We start from the raw sequence: 21,473 nt of genomic DNA, 5'->3' as shown, positions 1-21,473 counted from the left end.
ACAGAGAAACCCAATGTTCTGAAGATTTTTATCCTATTGGGAAACCATGAGGGGCCGGATTCATATTGAATTCTTGTTCTAGTGATCAGTTTAAATTTATATGAAACTAGTAAAAAGTTTTTCTTAAAAGCATTCCAGCATAAGACGTCCAAATCATAACATCAATTTTTTAATATTTTATTTTATTTTATTTTTTTAAATAATTTCTCATGGCATTCCCTTGTAGAAAGGAACATGAAACAACGTGTGCACATTAAACAGATATTGGGTGAAAATTAGCTGCAGCATGCTACTTGTTGTATTCATTGCAACTCCACTCATTCTACAAGATCTGGCAGTCCATGCCATCAATAATCCTGAACCCTGAATCTCCCTTTTTTAATTGAATCCTATGGCTCATTTGCATTCTAAGGTCAACTTGTATGTGCCTCACTATTTGATTTATTCAAATAGGGCACGTGGGAGTTCTCACAAGACTGTCGAGTATCAAGTTAGCAGGAACCATCTTGCACACGAATGTTCTGAACTTGACAGATGCCTTCAAAAAGGTTATAGCATCCTAGCCATGTTACTCATAAAAAATGTCCACTAAACAGAACCAAAAAAAAAAATGCCATCCACGGGATATGAAATCTAAACCATGTCATCCATTACGGTTTCATAAAAAATCAATAAATTCGGCTGCTAATTACTAAAAGCAAGAGTTCTGGTACAGACTCAATGAAGATCCTACAATGTTTTCAAGTATGACCGTATGCAAATGGAACCACTACACTTGAAACAAAAAAAGATTAAAAAAGAAGAAGAAGAAGAAGAAGAATAAGAATAGACAAATGGTGCAACAATAATATTTAAGGAAAGGTAATGTTGGATATTGCATGACTTGTCACCTTTATTTTACTGACTGAGTCAATGAATGATAGCGGATTAGAGAACAGGGTACTAGCCAAGATGGATTCATTCCTTTGGGATTACATTCCCAGTCCTTGATGTCATGGCATGTGGCTTTTCTTTGTTGTTCCAGTGAATTTTTCTATCCATTGGGTTAATATAACACTCTAGCATGCTAAGGAGACTGCTTCGTCCATCATCTCTTGCATTCAAGACCTCATGTACCTATTCATCTTTGTCTTCATCTTCATCGTAGTTGAAAGGAAGGGGCACCGACTTGAATGCACGATACTTTCCAACATTGTTCAAGTGCTCGTTCTCCAACCTGATGAATGAATTAACCAACCACTATCAGTATGAGGTTTTCAGTCACTCTTGATGCAGTGTGGTTTTTAGCTATTTGAGAAATTAGTCTTTATCACCTCAGACAAGTCTGTTTGGCACTATTTTTTAGAGGCTAACATTAAGTCAATACCTACCCATGCCATGACAGGTACTCCCATGTTAGCCCCTACTACAGTTTTCCAGACCTTAAAGTAGAGAAATCCAAAGCTTAGACTCTTCTGTGAGAAGAATCTACATCATCTTGCATTTAACAACCATATATACTTGAGGATTCTTTTGCGTTGCTATAAAGTGATTTTCTGAATATCATGTATATTTTCCTTGTTTCTTCTGCATTTTCTTCTTATTAGTTTTAATTTGGGAAAAGATGTTTTCAAGTGTAAATATCCTTAAATTGTTGATGCGAGATGAGTCAATCCTTGACAGCTTGTCTGACCCAATAAAAGAAAAAAGATTTTGTAAAAATCCATAGTGTTGACCCTGTACTTCAAGCTTTCCCAGTTAGAACTTAGAACTAGTGAGTTTCAACTATCAAAGATGATTAGAAATTAAAGAAAAGAGATAGAACTGACCTGAAGAAGTTCCACATGCCACGTCTAAGGATCTCCAGGCAGGCAACAGTTGTAGTTAAGGCGTTTCTATGCATGAAAGACACTTGAAAACCGAAAACTGATTGCACCCAAGCAAATCTCAGCAGGATATTCAAAACCTGCATTTTGGGAGATAATGTCAACACATGGTGGCATTGAACATCAGTAACCACTCTCTCTTTTAAGTTCATTCCCTTACCATGGCTGTAAAGTAAACACTTTTGTGTGAGATGAGGAGTTTGTCTCTCAGCCAACGGTTTTTTGATGTCCTTTGCAGAAGTCCCCAGTCATGGACAAGGTCCCAGTATGTACTGACAACAGCTGCAATTGCTGAAGTGATTGCAGCCAGTACCCTCCAACCCATTCCCTTTTCCACATCATAAGCAGTCCTCATGATGACTGCAATGATTGTCGCAAAGTATTTCAGTCCGTTGTATGCTTGCATTACATCTTTCTCTTCAAAAGTGCGCCTGACACACTGCAATGCCACCAAGACAATCAACAAAACTAAATGAGAGCTAACAGTTGGGGTAGTTAAATTTTTTTTTGGGTGTAGGATATCTTGAATTCTGTTTTTGATATTGAAATATTCATGAGAAATGAAAGCACATGCATACATACGTGTGTGTGTGTGTGTGTGTGTGTGTGTGTGTGTGTGTGTGTGTGTGTACACACACATTCATACATCCATACATACAGGTATATGAGGTTGACCTCATGGGAGCTTCTAATGCAGGGGCATTTTCACACTGGGTTCGAGTGGGGTAGCTTGTGGGATGTGGGGACACTCTCGGGGTGGGCAGTCTGTGTGAAGCGGGTGACTCATGCGAGGTGGTACCCATGTGATGTGGGGCCCACGAGGGGGGGTTCGTCCGAGGTCCTAACCCATGCAATGTGGGGCCTGGGCTATGATATAAAGGGATTAATTTGTCATGCTCTATCAGTTCGAGCTTTTAGAGCAAGTGGTTAAATGTCCTGCATCAAAGTGGGCCACACCACAAACAATAGTTGAGACTTGAGAGTGGATGCCCACCCATTGACCACCCATTGAGACCTTCCTGATTGTTTATAGGGTCCATTGAAATGTAGTTCATATATCCAGCCCATCCATTGTGTGTGTCCCACTTGGATGAGGAATTGTACCAAATTTTAGGCCATTCCAAAACTCTAGTGGGCTCCACCAAGTGCCTTTATATGATTTAGGCATGATTTCACATAGTTTCAGATAGTGTGACCCACCTGAGTACTGGATACGGCTGATTTTTGGGATATCCCATAACCTAGAGGTGACCCACGAAATGCATGTGTGGATGTCTGACACAAATTGTGGTCAGGCCCACAAAGCTCGACCTGACCTCTTCTCATGAGGTTGTCCTCATAATACCTTTTCCCACACACACACACACACACACACACACACATGTATGTATGTATGTATCTACGTATGTATGTAAATTTTCTCGTTTGCACTGGTTTGCAGAAGACGTGCAAACTTCCACCAAAGCTGTCCGATCCAACATGTGGTGGAGATTGAAGCAGCAAGCAGAAAGTCTAAAACTGCTTAGGCAGTTTAAATAAAAGCAAAAGTAGATTAGGCAAATTAAATGTATAGGAAATGAGTAGAGGGAGTGCTGTAAAATTAAAAGTAGCTTGGAATTATGGACGTTAGAATGGTGATTTTAGGCAAATGAAAATAAGTATTTTCCAACCAATTCAGTATCTACAGCTGGCAATATAGGGATCCATTATTTTTGCAAAGAAGGCCCCGTCATTTGTGCCGACCGAACCAGGTGATTTAAATGACTGATACTTCCCATTCTGAAATGCAAAAGACCAAATTGAGAAGCACAAAAAACATTCTGTAACAATACATAAAAAAGAATACATGACTTTGAAATGCTTAATGGGTAGATTTAGATATTCTAGAAAACAAAAAATAAAGATCATTACAAGTACCGTGTGTATATTTAAATAAATAAATAAATAAAATAAGAGTGCAATCTCACTTTTTAAAGTAGTATATTTATCATTTGACTCAAAGCAAAGAGATGTTTCGAATCTGGTTTAACTTGCACAGGTACATATGATTCAAAGAAACCGAAGTTTGTTTCTCACTGCTTGGATGTTTTAAAAAAGTAAAATCAACCCCCAGTTTAGTTTAATCTAACATTGCTAATAAAATTTTATTTTCAACTAACTCTGAAAAAGAAAAAAGAATGAAAACAATCCATCCAATGGTAAAGAAATGACAAGATGAATTTTGGCTACAAAGATGATAGGTGAACATGATACCTGAAGGAAGCGTGCCCAATATGGAATCAATGCCACAATGAATAAAAAAGCATGATAAACATTGGAATTGGTGCACTTCTCCTCTCTGAGTTTGAAATCTCCCCAACCGTAGTAGCAGATGTAGAATTGAAGACTACGAATGGCCTGCACCTGAAACAATATGCATTTCAACTCTTGTCATAATCTGAACATTACATAAAACTATCTTGTCTCTAATCAATGTAACAAATACATAGATGCGTGTGATGGAATGTATCAGAATAGACCAGTGCATGTCTATCAGCAACAAACATGGAAAACTTTGAAAGTTATTTTATCATATTGAGATTAATTCATACAAGCATAACATATGGATCACCTACCTGCATCTTTATAGATAAAGCCACATGAGAACTACATAAAAGTTATACGACTATCCAAACAAGTTCTAGAATGCAGTGTGTAGAATGGCATTCTAATTTTATTTTATTTTTTAAAATGTATTTCCTTTTAATATACGTTCCAATCCATTGAATAAGTTCCTGCATTGCAATTTTATGACCCCGACCCATCAAACAAACCCATTGTGTTGCATTGCATTGAATGAATTTGTACAACAGGGAGACCATCCACTTACTGATAGCATAAAGTGATAAAGCTAGCAGATGTTGGGAAAAATAAATAAATAAGGGTTTTGATAGATCTAAGCTAGAAATGGCTCACTATTTCAAAGTTCTAACCTAGAGCACATCAATTCATCCATTCGTAATGCACACATCCACAGATACATATATCATATATGTATCTGTACGTGGATACATAATTATGAAATAAAACAATTACTTCTTAAGAGTAAACAGATCTTTTACCATAATTTTTAAAAATCCAAAAAATAATTTTTTTTATTGAAAATACAACAAATCACTCTTCAACATTCATCCATAAAAAGAAAACATTAATAAGTTTTTCATGTAATAGTGTCATTATTTTTTAAAATGCAATAGATTTTTTTCTTGCAATTTTGAAAATTTAAATAATTAAAAATTCCAAAAACTGAAGCCTAAACTAGATCCAAAATTTTTTTTAAATGAAAAAAAATAGAAAATTTTTACTTTTAAATTTTTAATTTTTAATTTTTTTTAATTTTTTTAATTTTGCAGATTTACACATGTTTTCCCTCTTTCTCAAATCACTTCCCAAATTGAGGGATTTGATTCAGGAAAATGGAAGATGATGGTCGAAATCCACTCCCTAACTAGATCCCCCAAAAAATAAAAATAAAAATTATTAAAAAAATAAAATCGTAGATTTACGCATGTTTTACTCCAAATCAAGGGATTTGATACACGAAAATGGAAGAGTGGCTGAATACCACTCCCTAACCACATCATTCCCCCCCAACCCAAGATCTGAAAAAATATTTTTTTTAAAAAGTTAATTATTTTGATCTTTTTTCTTGAATATCTGTGATTTACGCATGTACGCTATCTCAAGAGGGGTATCAACTTATACTATTGTCGATACAAGTAGCAATATTTTGCCAATACCTGAAATTTCTAAGAGTCTGTGTCATTATTATCGTTGAGCTGTCAGTACTGATAATATTGTCGATATTAATTCTCAGAACATTGATTGTGGTACATTGACTTGAATGCTTTGAATCTAATGACTCTAGCTTCCACCTCCCTGGGAAAAAGAGTTTTTGATACATTTAATAAAAAATATGTCTAGGGAGATCATGATACTGAACCTGGCTAGTTAGCTGGTCCGCCAAGAAAAAGTCTGGGAGGGTAACCTGCGGAGCAAGAAAAGCATACATTACATCATGATTCATGATTCTTCTGTAATTTTGCATAAGAATTCATTTCATATCATACCTTGTACAGAGGAGCACAAATGCAATGAAATGCACATTGGAGTAGGAATAAGCGACTGGAACGATATATGATGTTGAAAGGACAGAATGTCACAAGAAGTACAAACTGCATAAATGATCATAAGTTAGTGAATCTAATCAATTATATCCAAGAAGGTATCTATAATTAACATCTACAATTCACAGATGCCCTACAAAATGCTGGAAAGAGAAACAATAGTCACCACCCATCGTCCATCGATGGAACTAGACTTGGACATGCATTAGTGTCTGAATTGGTAACCCTGCAATATCCAACTAGCTTACACGTTTATGCAGTTGTATGATAACCTGGGAAGTTATATTAAGAAGTGAAATGGTAAGATGAGGCAATGCCACACATGCATCAGCTTGCCCCGCATCTGTTACATCCCTAGGTAAGGGAGACCTATATTCAACTGGCCCTTAAATGGTCGCTGGGTAACTTGCATTAAGTGCAGCCAGCCTTATACCACTTGGTCACATTACCAAAAGAATGAGCTGTAGAAAATTATCTGGATGAACAGATATATGTTAGAGATAAATAGGTATAAACTGTTTTTTTTTTTTTGTTTTTTTCAAATGGACATCCACGTAGACATGTCTGAAAATATGCTGTCTGAAGACAGATTTTTAGATGGGGGGAAGCATTTGCTACATTTTTTATCCATTGTTATCAATGTAAAATCAATGTTCTATCTTTTTTCTTTTTCTTTTTCTTTTTTAACGCACACACTCACACCCACACACACCACAATGGGTGCTTGAACCCATGACCTTAGTGTTGAAACTCTTGTGAGTCTACCACTAAGCCATGAGTAAGAACCCCAAAAAATCAATGTGCTATCACTAAGAGAAAAATTTGTTGGTAGAATCTTACTGTGACTAAGCCCAAAGGGACCAATTCGGTTAGTATCTTGTAGTCCTTTGTTTCTGTGTCTATCTCCATATCCAAGTTAGCGAGGACACCAGCCAGTGCTAATACTGCAAGAGCAGTGCTGAGAAGGAAGACCTCTCTGTAACCTAATTCAGTCCCTTGCTTGAATCCAAATATAAACGGATAATTGACACGATAGTGCCTCCAGAAGTAGATATTTGCAGCGTACATAAGCATATGTAGGACGATGAATCCAAATAAGCTGCAAAGAAGTTGATGATATTTGATAAAGAAAAAAATTGGATAAAGAAGTGGAAAGAGTTTGATCAGTACCATTGTCATATAAACACCTTTGACTTAGGAAAGAGTACTACTTGGGGGTTAAAATATTGAACTTGAGAGAAGTTACCATCATTAGTTAAATTACGAAAATGATAAAGCAAACTGGAGGCACCTATGTGAAGGTATTCTCGCAAAAGGCCATGATCGGTGTTTTGAAAATCAATTTTAGCGAAGTACCCAATCAACTTACCAGTAGAATTTTGAAAGAAGTCTTTTGGGCATTTTGGGCATTTCTCAGTTTCTTCCTTTTTGACTCACTGTTAGTTATAGTTTGCTTCTTTTTCCCTATTGATGGTAGTGCCTTCCTCGGAAAAGAAGCATGTATTTGTTTCCAAACTCATTGTTTTCTATGTATTTGTTGCATGCCTAATTATTGCTTACCTGTAAAGGGGAAACATGGTTTTCATGTATGTAGTACTCCCTTGTTTATCTATAATTTTGTGGGCACGAACTATCAAAATAAGGGCCACCAAGAGTGATATTGAGCAACCAGAAAAAAATCCTGCAAATGATGATAGAGAAAAGTTATCATAGAGTTCTTTCCCTGCAAAAGATCCCAGAAAGAAAATTTCATTGCTTAAGAACAACAAAATCAATTAAAATGGAGAACCTAGCTCTTACTGCCTCGAAAAAAATTATAGCATGGTTCTATGCTTTCTATATCATGTTTGCAAGGAATGATATGACCTTCATTTGAAAGATTAGACACTCTTTTCCCATCATGAGATTGCAGTATCTGATATATTCCATTTCTTTTCAAGCATATGAGTGATATATAGTGATTTATGTTAATAGTATTTTCCCATAATTTTTGCCTGATGAAATGTAATGCGCTAATTCTTCAATGTTGGCAACAATTCACTAGAAGATCAGATTGCAACCTTTAAGATCCCATTTTAAAAGGCAATGAACTGCAATAAGCTAGCATTGAAGCTTCAAACGTTTGATTCAAAGAAACATCCCTACATCTGGAAAGATTGTAGAATGCGATATAATTTCAAAAATGTTTTGTGTGAAAGCATCTAAGTAAACAACCTTCCGTAAAAAGAAGAGGTTGGAAAATAAGTGTTAAAAGAGATCCTTTATATTACCATATGCACAGGCTTGCATATGAACATGCATGTGGTCTCAGAATGCTCATCAAATGATTGAACTTGAGAAAATTTTCTACACTTGCATCCAATGATTCATAAATCATGGCAATCAATTCAAGATATGACAAGATGTGTGATGCAGTTTATTAGATCTATCTTTACCCAGGAAGAATGTTATTCGATGCTTTTCTCTTTTCGCGGTTGGCCTCAAGGTGTTAATGCCTTTGCTGCGGTTTGAGTTGGAGAAATGCTTGATGAAGGTATCCTCCACCCTCTGCAAGAGCCTGGTAACCTGTGAAGGGAAGGCGAAGGATACAATCAAGCTATTGGATAACTATGAGGCAATAGTTGCATGAAAACAAAGAATCAATGGCAACCATAAGCCCTTTGAGATATGTGTTTCAGTGTCATACACAAACACAGGGTATTAGATGGCTCCATCGACAAACCATATATGCTGAAACTTCTCTCTAGTTAATTAATATCGGAATCCAAAAGATGTATCATTACATCAATATTAGTTCATAGAAGCACTATTTTAGGAAAATCCAGCTAGATTGATGGAAAGATATTACCAGGACATAAATAATATGCAAAGGAAATGCATTATGTCCGAATGGGAAAAGGAGAAAAGATGTATATGAATACCCATTTTCATGAACATACCATGTGCCACACAAGGCAATTTTCAAATTGTGGAGCTTTTCATATATAAACTACACAATGAAGTTCATAGAAAGATGATGAATACAAAATTCACCTCGTCAGAGCTGCCAAGATAGGAATTGTCCACCATGTTCAAGTAAGGTCTAGATGCAGTCCTTAAAGTTATCTGCAGTTATAAAGAAGAAAATTCTCATCACAGCGAAAAACATAAACAAAGCTACCCAAAAGGAAAGTAAAACTTGAATTTTTGTTCCAAGCCTACCCAATTGGAAGCAAAGATATCGTATAATATTGCAGATATCGGAAATATTGCAACTAGTCCCTTTTATTAAATTCTTGATATCGACCTGTATCACACAAATCTATTGTGGATTTTGACCTTCCTCTCGAGTCTCTTCGAAGAAAAACACAAATTGGAGTTGGAATCAAGATCCAACTGATTTGGGGCCATTTTCAATCTTGTGAGCATTGTTGTCAAAATCCTACAATTTACGATATATGATTTGAATCAAATCGTAAGCAAATTTATTTGAATCCCACCTTGAATTCCTTGTTATATGAATCCTACGATTCTATGATTTGAATCCGATGATTTACAATTCAATTATACTCGGTCTCCTGCTTTAAGCTTCACTCGGCTTTCATTTTATGTTTGTAAATTGGTGAGGGCTTTAAGAACCATTTAGAAAATGTAAATTATTCTTTACAAGAGATTAAATGATATACATTCTCTTTAACGTTAAATCATGGAGCTTTTTAATTATTATATAATTTCTTACTTCTTAATTGATTGAAACACCAAATTGATGTACGGCTTATTTGGATTTTTTATTTTTTTTGGATGGTTATAATCATGTTGACTTATATGTATTGTGGAATGATGTTTAGAAATCAAGATATCTATTTTCGTTGGTCTACAGTATCAAATGCTACTTTTCCAACGTGATTTTGCATTCAAGAAAGTTAACCAGAACATAAATTATTAAAGGATCTTTGTTTGTTTTTTTAAGGGAAATTTCTTGAAAGACCAAAAAGAAAAAAAGAAAAAGAAAAAAGGAAAGATAAGAATCCTTTAACACTCATGACATGGTAATACTTGGCGAATATTGATGGCAAAAGGATGATTGATGAGTTTTAATAACGTGATTCTATATTCAAGAAAAGTAACCATAACATAATTATTAAAGGATCCTTGTATGTTTGATGGGGACATCTCGCGCACACGCGCACACACGCTGCCCCACCTACGCACGTATGCAGGGAGTAGGAGGGCTCCACCGTCGATCTGACTCGATGACGACGTCCAGGGAGGGCCTCCTAGCTAGAAGACGAAGTTTGGTTCAAAAGAGTGGGCCCGATAGTTAAGAAAGCCTATAATGGGATATCATGATCGTCGCCACTAGTCAGATTGATTTCATATTTTAGGTTTTGCTTATTGTTATTATTTAGAACATCATGAATGCTTTAGATTTCTTTGTTTGGTTTTTATTTTAATTTACTTCATCGCCAAGTAATAGGTTGCGCACATGGCGCGAATTTAAGGGTTTAGGATTTTCTTATAAATAGGCACCCCTTGTAGCTTTTTTTCATTAATTGAAGTTAATAAAAAAAATTCCTTCTTTATTTTTATGTTCTCTTCGTAAGTTGTGGAAGAATTCAAAAGTGGGTGCGAAGCCCTTCCTTTTCGAAGGGCTAACTACCGTGGTGCGAAGCCACACCGACCCCGATTCACCCCTATCCTCCATCATCTTTTTTTCCATCTTCCCCCATCATCCGTAATTCAAATTCATTCCTTTTGTTGCATCAGATTTTTTTTATTACAGCAGGTTTCCAGATTTCGGCCCGCAGGCGAGCTGAAACTTCAGCGGAGCACCACGCACAAACCTTACATCGGATCGAGCTGAGATTTAGGGGTTTTAGAGTCCATCCCTGACCGACCAGGGCCAAGGTGACCTTTTTATGAATAGTGGGCCCCACACACGTGCGGCCGGAATCACATGCACGTCCGTCTGGGCCATTGTTGCTGTCCACACGCAGGATCGTCTTTTGGCTCAGGTTTTTATCCTCTTTTATCCTCTCATAGCCGTTTTTCATGAATCCTAGCCCTAGATTACGTTTTTCCTAAATTATTTGCAATTTTCTTACCCTAGGGTTCCCCGAATTGAAATTTCTGAATCCCTTGGATTAGGGACTGATTACTATGCATGCGTGGATGATTATTTCTTATATTTGAGAATCGTTTGGTTCATAATTTTTATTGATTCAGCCTTATATGTGTAGGCCTGGACCCGCATAGATTCCCCTTAATTGAATGTTTAGACTTTCATATGGGATATGGAATCTGTGTAATTGTTTCTAAACTAACGTGATCTTAAGCCTGAAATCTCGCATATCCTATTTAATTTTCATGTCCTGCATCAAATCACGTACGCACGGAGTAGGAGGGCTCCACCGTTGATTTGGCTCGATGACGACGTCCAGGGAGGGCCTCCTAGCTAGAAGACGAAGTTTGGTTCAAAAGAGTGGGCCCGTTAGTCAAGAAAAGCCCATCATGGGATCTCATGATCGTGGCCCACTAGTCGGATTGATTTCATATTTTAGGTTTTGCTTATTGTTATTATTTAGAACATCATGAATGCTTTAGATTTCTTTGTTTGGTTTTTATTTTAGTTTACTTTATCACCAAGTAATAGGTTGCGCACATGGCGCGAGTTTAGGGGTTTAGGATTTTCTTATAGATAGGCACCCCTTGTAGCTTTTTTCCATTAATTGAAGTAATAAAAAAAAATTCATGCTTTATTTTTTTGCTCTCTTCATGAGTTGTAGAAGAATTCAAAAGTGGGTGCGAAGCCCTCCCTTTTCGAAGGGCTAACTACCGTGGTGCGAAGCTACACCGACCCTGATTCACCCCCATCCTCCATCATCTTTTTTTTCATCTTCCCCCACCATCCGTAATTCGAATTCGTCCCTTTTGTTGCATCAGATTTTTTTTATTACAGCAGGTTTCCAGATTTCGGCCCGCAGGTGAGCTAAAACTTCGGCGGAGCACCACGCACAAACCGTACATCGGATCGAGCTGAGATTTGGGGGTTTTAGAGTCCATCCCTGGCTGACCAAGGCCAAGGTGGCCTTTTTCTAAATAGTGGGCCTCACACGTGCGGCCGGGATCACACGCACGTCCGTCTGGGCCATTGTTGTTATCCACACGCGGGATCATCTTTTGGTTTAGGTTTTTATCCTCTCATAGCCGTTTTTCATGAATCCTAGCCCTAGATTACGTTTTTCCTAAGTTATTTACCAATTTTCTTACCCTAAGGTTCCCCGAATTGGAATTTTTGAATCCCTTGGATTAGGGACTGATTACTATGCATATGTGGATGATTATTTCTTATCTTTGAATATCATTTGGTTTATAATTTTTATTGATCCAGCCCTATCATGTGTAGGCCTGGACCCGCATAGATTCCCCTTAATTGAATGTTTGGACTTTCATGTGGAATATGGAATTTGTGTAATTGTTTCTGAACTAACGTGATCTTAAGCCTGAAATCTCGCATATCTTATTTAGTTTTCATATCCTGGATCAATGTTTTTAAGGGAAATTTCTTTAAAGACAAAAATAAAGGAAAGATATGAATCCTTTTAACACTATCATGACATGGTATTACTTAATGCATATTGATGGCAAAAGGATGATTGATGAGTTTTAATTTGTTTCCTAATTTAATTATATTTTTCCTTTTTTTTTAATTTTAAAGAAAATTATAAAAAAAATCTTATGATTTACGATACGATTTGTGATTCGATATGATTCAACCCTATAATGATTTGTGATGCGATAACGATTTTGACAACATTGCTAGTGAGTATTTCGAGTTTCGATCCATTTTTTTTCTATTGTAAAATCTTTTAAATTTAGTGTCAAATGGTTAGAAATCTATCATTATTCATGTTGAGCATGAAAGATCATGAATTTGGAGCTTCGTTTTGAGATTTAGGAGAGATAGGCCGATTTGCAGAAAATTGGAGAAATTTTGAAAATTTATCATTTTCTTCCATTTCGGTTGCAATCTTATGTCCAAATACGAAATCAAACATGTATGTAACTTGATCTAGTGATTCTTGGTAATTTGAAAATTTTTTAGAAAAAATAATTTTAATTTAAACATATTTTTGATGATGAAATTAGCAATCAATTGACCCCCATTTTAGGGTATTTAGGAGTGTTGACGAAATCATCATCACAAACATCAATTTTGGGATTTTGGGGAAGTTTGGCCGATTTGCGAAAAATTAAAATCGGTTGCAATTTTAATGTCCAAACATAAAATCAAACATGTATGTAACTTGATCTAGTGATTTTCTTAGTTGAAAATTTTCAGAAAAAAATCATTCTTACACACACACACACAAAATTCCACTTGGATCAGCGATCAATTTGCCCCCATTTCACGTTTTTTTTTTTTTTGTTCTTCTTCCAAAATTTCACTCCTAGTATATGCATAGCTTTATGTGGGTCTAAGCCACAACCATATTCACATGTATATTTTTAGGGTTTTTTTTTTTTTTCCTGTTAAATGTATTGCTTATGCTTCCATACGTGTCTTTTCTAATGTTAGTAAATTATATGAATTGACCTTGAATATGCTTGCATCAGTTCAGTCAAAAAGCGCATATATTAGGACCCTATACAAAGGAAACCTATTATAAGCACTAGTTTTTTGTGATGTTTTGATTTCCATGTGTGTATTAATGTCTTTTTTAATTACCCTTGAAGTTTCATTGAAAATTTTGACAAAAATTTTAATGTTTTCCAACAACAGATACATTACACGGTACATAACTAATATGTATCCATATCTGAAGGGTGTGATACAAGACACGATAACGATACGGAAAACATTAAATGTGACCATAGCTAGGAAAATGGAAAATGGAAAAAAAGAAAAAGAAAAAGAAAAAGACACACACACACACACACACACACACACACACGGCGCGGAAAATGTTCTTGTTTGATTCAGTGTAGATGATAAAAAATACATCGAATTTTTTGGTAAAAAAGGGGAACGCCAAATGTTTGTAGAATGAAAAGTTCGGATTTAAGATGATTTGGACTTTAAAAAATGGAGTGAAAAAAGGACTACATATGCATATATAAGTGTGTGAATTATGTATAAGTTAAAATAGAAAATATATATATCTATATATATGAACAATAACGTATAAAGATAGTCAAATGGTGTTCTTTGCCTCTCAAATAATCCTCATATAAATTAATCCGTCTCTAAACAATTTTTGCCTTCTACTCAGTTTTATTGATGGGTGGTGACTACCAATTTTTAAATTTTAAGTTTCTACCAAATGTGTTTTTGATAAAATGTGTTTTATTGGAAAACAAAAAAGTGTTTAGTTCGGTTTGCTGAAGAATACCAAGATTTTTATTTTTTTTATTTTATTTTTACCCATCTTTCAAAATGTCCAGAGTTTTAAATGTGATCTATTGTAAGAGTCTTTTAAAAATTACAGAGTTTAAAACACAGTTTTGGTAACTAGACGTGATGTACAAAACCATCATCAATTATCCAATGTAGATTGTCCTGATTATAACACTGAAGCAAAACGAAAGAGAGTTGAATACATACTGTATAAGTATAAAATTGTGCAAGTAAAACTCAAGTTTGAAGCTGACCAAAAAAAAAAGACGAGGAAAAGAGAGAACATTTGACCATTTCGGTTGAGATGTGACCTTGTCATATTTCTTCATGATCTTGGAGAAAGCCAAAAGATTCAGAAAGCTGTTGCATCCATTAGCAAAAGTATCATATACTTGATCAAGCAAATAAACCATCCCACTTGAAAGATAGCAAGAATAAATGTAGAAAACTAACAAACAGAGGTGGATCAAAATAAACCTAAAACCTGTTATTCTTGTCCAGAAAAATACCTGTAGCTCTTGAGGAGACGGAGCTTTTGGTAGAATTCAATAAAGGCCTTTTTCAATTGTCCCTCAGCTTTCCTCAGCTCCTCCTTACTGAAACTTAACTCTTTATGATTGGAATCCATCAACATGCCTTTTAAAGTTGAGCGTGGAGTTTCAAGTGAGATGTTGATCTTAACATGCTCAAGGACTTGTAATGGAGATGGTGTAGATGATATCTTTTTGCTCTTCTTTTCTATTTCCTGGTGACTATTATTACTAGCATTGCTTGTGGGGTTGGTCACATTGATTCCTGTTTCATCCTCCTCATTCCCCTCTGCTGAGTACCCTTCACTGCTCATCTCAACTTCCTGTATTGCATCCATACGTGCCGCTGCCTTTCCTGCACCATTTCAAGTGCAAGTCATTTTATTTTTTACCTTATTTGTCTTTAAAGTAGTATCAACTAATGGTTGGATTTGCCTATTTTTTGACGTGTCCAATCTTTACAGTGGAGCGCACGAGTTGAATTATCTCCAAGTTGGAAGCTGTGGGGCCCACAGAGATGACCGTGACAAATCCAATCCGTCCATCAGTTGCGGAAAACCACGCTTGGCAAGAGCAAAAATTCAGGCAGATCCAAAACTCAAACACAGAACTTCCTGCACGGGCTGAAGATTAAATACCTACTGTTGAAAGTTTTCGATGAAGGGCGCGGATTAGCCACTGACAGGTTGAGTAGTGAGACTCGCTACTGAAGTGACATCACCAAGTTCCGTGGGCCCCACCATAATGTATGTTTTGTATCTAAACCTTCCATCCATTTGGAGAGATCATTTTAGGACAATATTCAAAGAATGAGTTATATCCAAAGCTCCAGTGGACCCCAGCAAATAAAACAGTGGGGACAGTGACGCCCACCATTAAAAACTTCTAATGGCCACAAAAGTTTGAGATCAATTTGATATTTGTGTTTTCTCTTATTTCATGTCTTTTTTAGCTTTTGAACAATGAAGTCATTTGTTCATTTCAGGTGCCTCCCCTCTTATTACGTGTGGTATGGCATCCGATCCATCTATCATATTCTCCCCCAACAGGTAGGCTGATCCAACCATCATGGCGGCCAACACCTGATTTTAGATGTTTTCGTGTGGTTGTCAATTGTTTTTTATGGTGGGGCTCGCCTGATGGTTGGGTAGGCATGATTTTTATTTATTTCTATCAACATTTGAAACGGTCGAAAGTATTCACGCACCAACGTGGCCCACATAGGTAGGTACATAGGTGAATAACTCTTAGATTCACATGAATAATGTTAGGTTGGTAGTGGAACAGGACATGACAACGTACAATTCCCTAGGAACAGGACTCGACAATGAACAATTCCCTATAACTAGCGTAAGAGGACCCAATGCCATTCCACCGTCCACACACTCAAATTTTATTGTATTTTATTTATTATTATTATTATTTTTTAAAAAAGAAAAGTTCAGTTCAGCTGATTGGATGACGAATTACCATGCATCCAGCTGATAACTACCATCATTTCTTGTGCATTTCACATTCAACCCTTCTACTAGGTTTGCCCCCTACCTTGAGGTTTCATTGGGTAAGACATAATATCAAAAACAAAGAGCAATACTCACGTCAATTAGTGGATCTATGTGACCTAATAAGCAAGTTGGATGGCAAAACTGATGTGTGTTTTCCCTTCATCCAGGAATGTCAGCAAGTTGGATCCGTGAACCTAATTAGTAAGTTTGATCGCAAATCACATTATAGTGAATACTAGTAAGTTTTTAATTGTGGGTATTCATTTACCACTGTTTCTTGTAGTGTGGCTCAAATGAGATTAGGATCTGTCTCATTTTTGAGCTCATGCTCTAAAATGAGCTGAAAATGGATGGACGGTGTAGGTAAAACACATACATCATAGTGGGGTCACAGAGGTTTTCCCTTAGCAGGCAGTACCAACTTCACAGGTGCCATGGGATGCAGACCACCCCAGCAGAGGTGTGTTGATGTATTGAGCATTGTAGGCCCAACATGACACATATGCTTTATATCCGCACTGTCCAACTCATTTTATAACATGCACCCAAAAGGAATTAGGATCGATCCTCTGCTTGCCGCAAGCAGGAAAATCTTACTTTTATACAATGTGATTCGTCCATGTCATCATCGATGCTATCAACACTACTGGATTAAATGCAGTGTGTGCGTGGTCCTATTAGATTGTAACAAGCAAGAGTTTTCTGCTTGTGGCAAGCAGAGGATCCGAATTCACCCAAAAATAAAGTAGATTTGCTGCTAAATAGACCACAACCTAAGAAACGGTGGGGATAATGACACCCACAGTTGAAACCTTTTTATGGCCCACTGTAATGTTTATTTGTCATTCAACTTGGTAAGGATGGGAAAAAAACACACAATTCAGCCTAATCAAGAACCTTGGTGGCTCCAAGAAGTTTTTAATAGTTATCATTTAATTGGTACTGTTTCCCGTGGTGTGGTTAACTTGATATTTGGATATACTTCATTTTTGTGTTCATACCCTAAAATAGAGTTGGGCATCGAGTCGAGTTGAAATGAGTTAGGGTTGACCCAGCTCGATCTAGTTTTGAAATAGACCTGTCCGGAACTCGACCCAACTCGGTACCGAGTCCGGCATGCCTGACCTGATCCGAGTCCGGGTCTAGCCTGAACTAGTCCGAACTGAGTCGGACCCAATCACAAGTAGCGAGTTGGGTCGAGTCAACACCGAGTCGGGTCAGGTGCTATGGGTATCCACATGCTGAAATCACAACTCAAAACCTAGGTGCACCTGCTAGAATTGCAGCCTGTCCATCAGCTACACGGCATCTCAGATACGAAACCTCAAATTTGAGGTTTTTTTTTTTTCATATACATGTAGGAGTTGGGTTTCAAATCGAGTAAGTCAGTACCGAGTTGGATTTCAGGTCGAATCGAGTCGAGTTACTGGGTGACCCGAACTCGACTCGATTTGAGTTCCGATTGGACGAAGTCTACTTGATTCCAATCGACTCACCCATGGCCACTCAGTTCGGAACGAGTCGAGTTTGAACGAGTTAGCGAGTGGAGTTTGCCAAGTCGAGTCGTTGGGCACCCAGCTGAGGGGCAAAACGGATGGACGGCGTGGATATAGAACACACAGCGTCCAACACATCAACACACCACCGCTAACACCAACACCACCTGTTCCGTGTCCGGTGTTGTGTTAGAGTTGCTGGGATGATGAACTTTCTCATTTGAAGAGAGAGAGAGAGAGAGAGAGAGAGAGAGAGAGAGAGAGAGAGAGAGAGAGAGAGAGAGAGAGAGAGAGAGAGAGAGAGTAAGACGGACCTGGGGTGGCAGGAGTAGTTGGCATGGTTGGGATGGGTGGCGACCAGTTAAAGGCGGTGGGATGATGTGGATTCTCGACCCTGAGTCGGAAGGCGATGAGAGCATCCATTTGCCTGTTAAGGGAGTTGGCCTCATTCATCATTTCCTCAACATTTGCCTTGTAGAATCTATTCACTTTGTTGAACTCCTCGTCCAGCCTCTTGAAAAAGATCACCTCGTACTCACCTCCAACATCCGATGACATTAAGAACATGGTTTCGTATGATGATCCTGATACCTTACCCTCTCCTTCCTCACCTCTCTCCACCGCATTCACCAGTATCACCTGCTCCTCACCTGACTCCCCTTTCTCACTCCTCTGTTTGGAGCTGTACCTTCGTGTTAGGCCACTGAAGGCCCTGTACATTGTCATCTTCCTCTTCAACCCACCCTCTGGAGTCGCTGCCATGGCTGGATTCCTTTGCTGCTTAATTTGGAGGATTTCTTTCAATATTCCTTTTAGCTTGTTGTAGTCCATGTAAGCTCTTTGCCACTCCGGCACCATCTGTGATGCAAATTCTTTCCCAAACTTCATCTTTTTCCTCTTCCCACCCACTCCCTAAACAAACAATCTCTTCAACAGACTAGACAGAGATAGATGGATGGATAGAGAGAGAGAGAGAGAGAGAGAGAGAGAGAGAGAGAGAAGCAACAAGGATAAATAAGAGAGACCGAAGAGAGATTAAATGAGAGAGATATTTATAGTCAAAAAGTTGGTAGGAGAGGCAATCCAACATAGAAAAGGGAGAAATAGACAAATTCAAATCGGAAGATTTTATCAAAAAATGGCTGCGAAACAAGGCAAAAATTTTGTTTAAGGAGACGAAAACGAGAATATAGAGCAGACAAGACGCCGCCACGGTGCTTTGAACGGAGAAATGAGGGGAGAAAAACGGAAATTCTACCATGGATAAAAGCACCCTGGAAAGAGAACAAAGGGTCGCGGGTTGCCTACAGTGCCGGTAGGACCCGCAGCATGACGTGACCCAAGCTCTGTAGGGCCACCGTGATGTTTGCCTCTTATCCATACCGTCCTTCCGCTTTTCGAGCTCATTTTGGAGCAATGATCCAAAAATAAGGCACAGATCCAAAGCTCAAATGGACCACACACCAAACCACAGGAAACGGATATGATAATGATGTCCTCAACCGTTGAAACCTTCGTGGGACCAATTAACTTGACGTTTATCTGTCATCCAACCTATTCTTGAATAACAGAAGCATGAATGAAGAGAAGACACAAATATCAGCTTGATCTAAAACTTCTACACCACCGTATAAGTTTTTAATAATGAACGTTTATTCTCTTGTTTTTTTTAAAAAATTTATTATTATTATTATTGTTTTGGGTTAATTTATTGAGTAGACACCCCACGGTCAGTACACACTTTAGTTATACTTGAACTTTGTACACGCCTATTTTTTTAGGCGTCTTAAATTGAGCTTGCATGACGGATCAACACTGTAGATAAAACATATGCATTAAGGTGGGACCCACGTGCCGCAAGACGCGCTCCTGCTCAAGAGGTCTTCAAAGTCGAAACGGATTGGCTACTCTTCGTGTCACTAGTCCAGTGGCTGGTGGTCAATGCTCCGCTGGCCTTGCTGGCCTTACTACGAAGTATATCTTTTATTCAGGTTTTTATCCATTTTTACTGATCATTTTAAGGCTTCATGCCAAAAATGAGACATAAATCTCAGGCGGTCCACACCACAGGAAAATAGTAGTGATTGAATATCTACCATTAAAATCCTCCTCCTAAGGCCCACTATACTGTTTATTTGATATCTAATCTATTGATTAGGTCATGAAAACCTAGATGAAGGGGAAAAATTAACAAAGATCATCGTGATCCGGAACTTTTATGCCCAAAAAATTTTTAATGGTGGACGATCAATCAACACTGTTTCCTCTAATGAGATTGGGACTTACCTCATTTTGAGGATCTTATTATAAAATTATTTAGAAAAATATACGAGCAACATGAATGAAACACGTAATGGCGAGGACCACGGAGGACCGACCACCCGCCATTTGCGGGGGAGTTGTTAATCCTTATCATGCATGTCCTTGAGGTTTTCAAAAGACCGCGGGATGCTTTTCTTCGTAGAAAGCACGGGTGCTGCTGAGGTCTTCGAAGGTAAAGTGCACGGAATGCTTTTCTTCTTCGTAGAATGCATTTGTTCCCTTGAAAAAGTTTATTACAGCCTTTTACCCTGTTTCATTCTCGTCTCGAAAATTGGTCGAAAATTGGTACGAAAAAGCTCACTTATATTTGTAGACCACACTGTAATGTGTATGATATATCCATACCGTCCATGTGTTTTATTAGAAGATTTTAGGGACTTAGTCCAAAATTGAGACAAATCTAAAGCTCAAGTGGCCCATACCACCGGAAACAATGGCCTTAAATGTCTGCCATTAAAAGTCATTTTGTTTATTGGTCCCACATTAATGTTTATTTGTCATTTAACCTGTTCATGAGGTCATAAAAACATTGATAAGGGGTAAACACAAATATCAACTTCATCCAAAACTTCTGAGGGCCACATAAATTTTAATATAGCAAGCATTCAATTTTCACTGTTTTTTGTGGTGTGATCCACTGGAGCTTTGGATCTGCCTCAATTTTAGGTTTATATCCTAAATGAGGCTGACGTATAAGATGAACGGCATTGATACATCATATACATTACAGTGAGCCCTATATTCATTTGACGGCTATCCCAATTTTAATGCCAAAAAGCTAAGCCGTCAATATAAGCACAGGATATGATGTGATAATTTCATGGTAAGTAATTATTACACATTTCAAACAAGCCCTGAAGGTCTTCAAAAGCCCGCAGAATGCTTTTCTTCGTATAGTGCATGTATCCCGTTACTGGTTCTTGGTTATTGTACGTGGGAGAGTTTGGGTCAGGTCCAAAACGACATATGCTTGCCGTCCGCACCTGTCACTCCATGCTCGTAAGAGACGCGGCGGATTACTTGGTGAGTAAACTCTCAGCCCGCCATAATGCATACATTCATCCATTTTCCAGCCCATTTTAGGGCATCAACGCACGCAACAGTAAACACTGGAAATTGAACACATACCACCGTTGAAAGCTTCCTCAAGTCACAAAAGTTTGGATCAAGCTGATTTTGTATTTTCCTTAAATATCACTGTGGGCCCTAGTA

At 37.6% G+C, this 21,473-nt stretch overlaps 1 protein-coding gene across 1 annotated transcript; it reads right to left on the bottom strand.

The window, feature by feature from the left end:
* Nucleotides 1-627: 627 nt before the first annotated feature.
* LOC131242031 (phosphate transporter PHO1 homolog 3-like) lies at nt 628-19,175 on the bottom strand. The gene is made up of 13 exons (XM_058240386.1): nt 18,254-19,175; nt 14,918-15,293; nt 14,720-14,768; nt 9,065-9,136; nt 8,467-8,596; nt 7,592-7,712; nt 6,872-7,130; nt 5,975-6,079; nt 5,848-5,892; nt 4,119-4,268; nt 2,026-2,304; nt 1,809-1,945; nt 628-1,216 (listed from the first exon to the last, which is right to left on the bottom strand). The coding sequence occupies exons 1-13, from the start codon at nt 18,825-18,827 to the stop codon at nt 1,117-1,119; spliced, it is 2,397 nt and encodes a 798-aa protein (XP_058096369.1). The 5' UTR covers nt 18,828-19,175; the 3' UTR covers nt 628-1,116.
* Between the last annotated feature and the right edge of the window lie 2,298 nt (nt 19,176-21,473).

The sequence above is a fragment of the Magnolia sinica genome, chromosome 4, assembly GCF_029962835.1.
Source record: "Magnolia sinica isolate HGM2019 chromosome 4, MsV1, whole genome shotgun sequence".
NCBI classification, from domain to species: domain Eukaryota; kingdom Viridiplantae; phylum Streptophyta; class Magnoliopsida; order Magnoliales; family Magnoliaceae; genus Magnolia; species Magnolia sinica.
This window is presented reverse-complemented; position numbering and strand designations above follow the sequence as displayed.

Excerpts from the sequence above, each read along its gene's own strand:
- LOC131242031 (XM_058240386.1), bottom strand. The coding sequence starts at position 18,827 with ATGAAGTTTGGGAAAGAATTTGCATCACAGATGGTGCCGGAGTGGCAA. Across the intron at positions 5,893-5,974 it reads TTTGTGCTCCTCTGTACAAG|GTTACCCTCCCAGACTTTTT; the intron begins GTATGATATGAA and ends CTTGCTCCGCAG. Across the intron at positions 4,269-5,847 it reads CGGACCAGCTAACTAGCCAG|GTGCAGGCCATTCGTAGTCT; the intron begins GTTCAGTATCAT and ends ATATTGTTTCAG.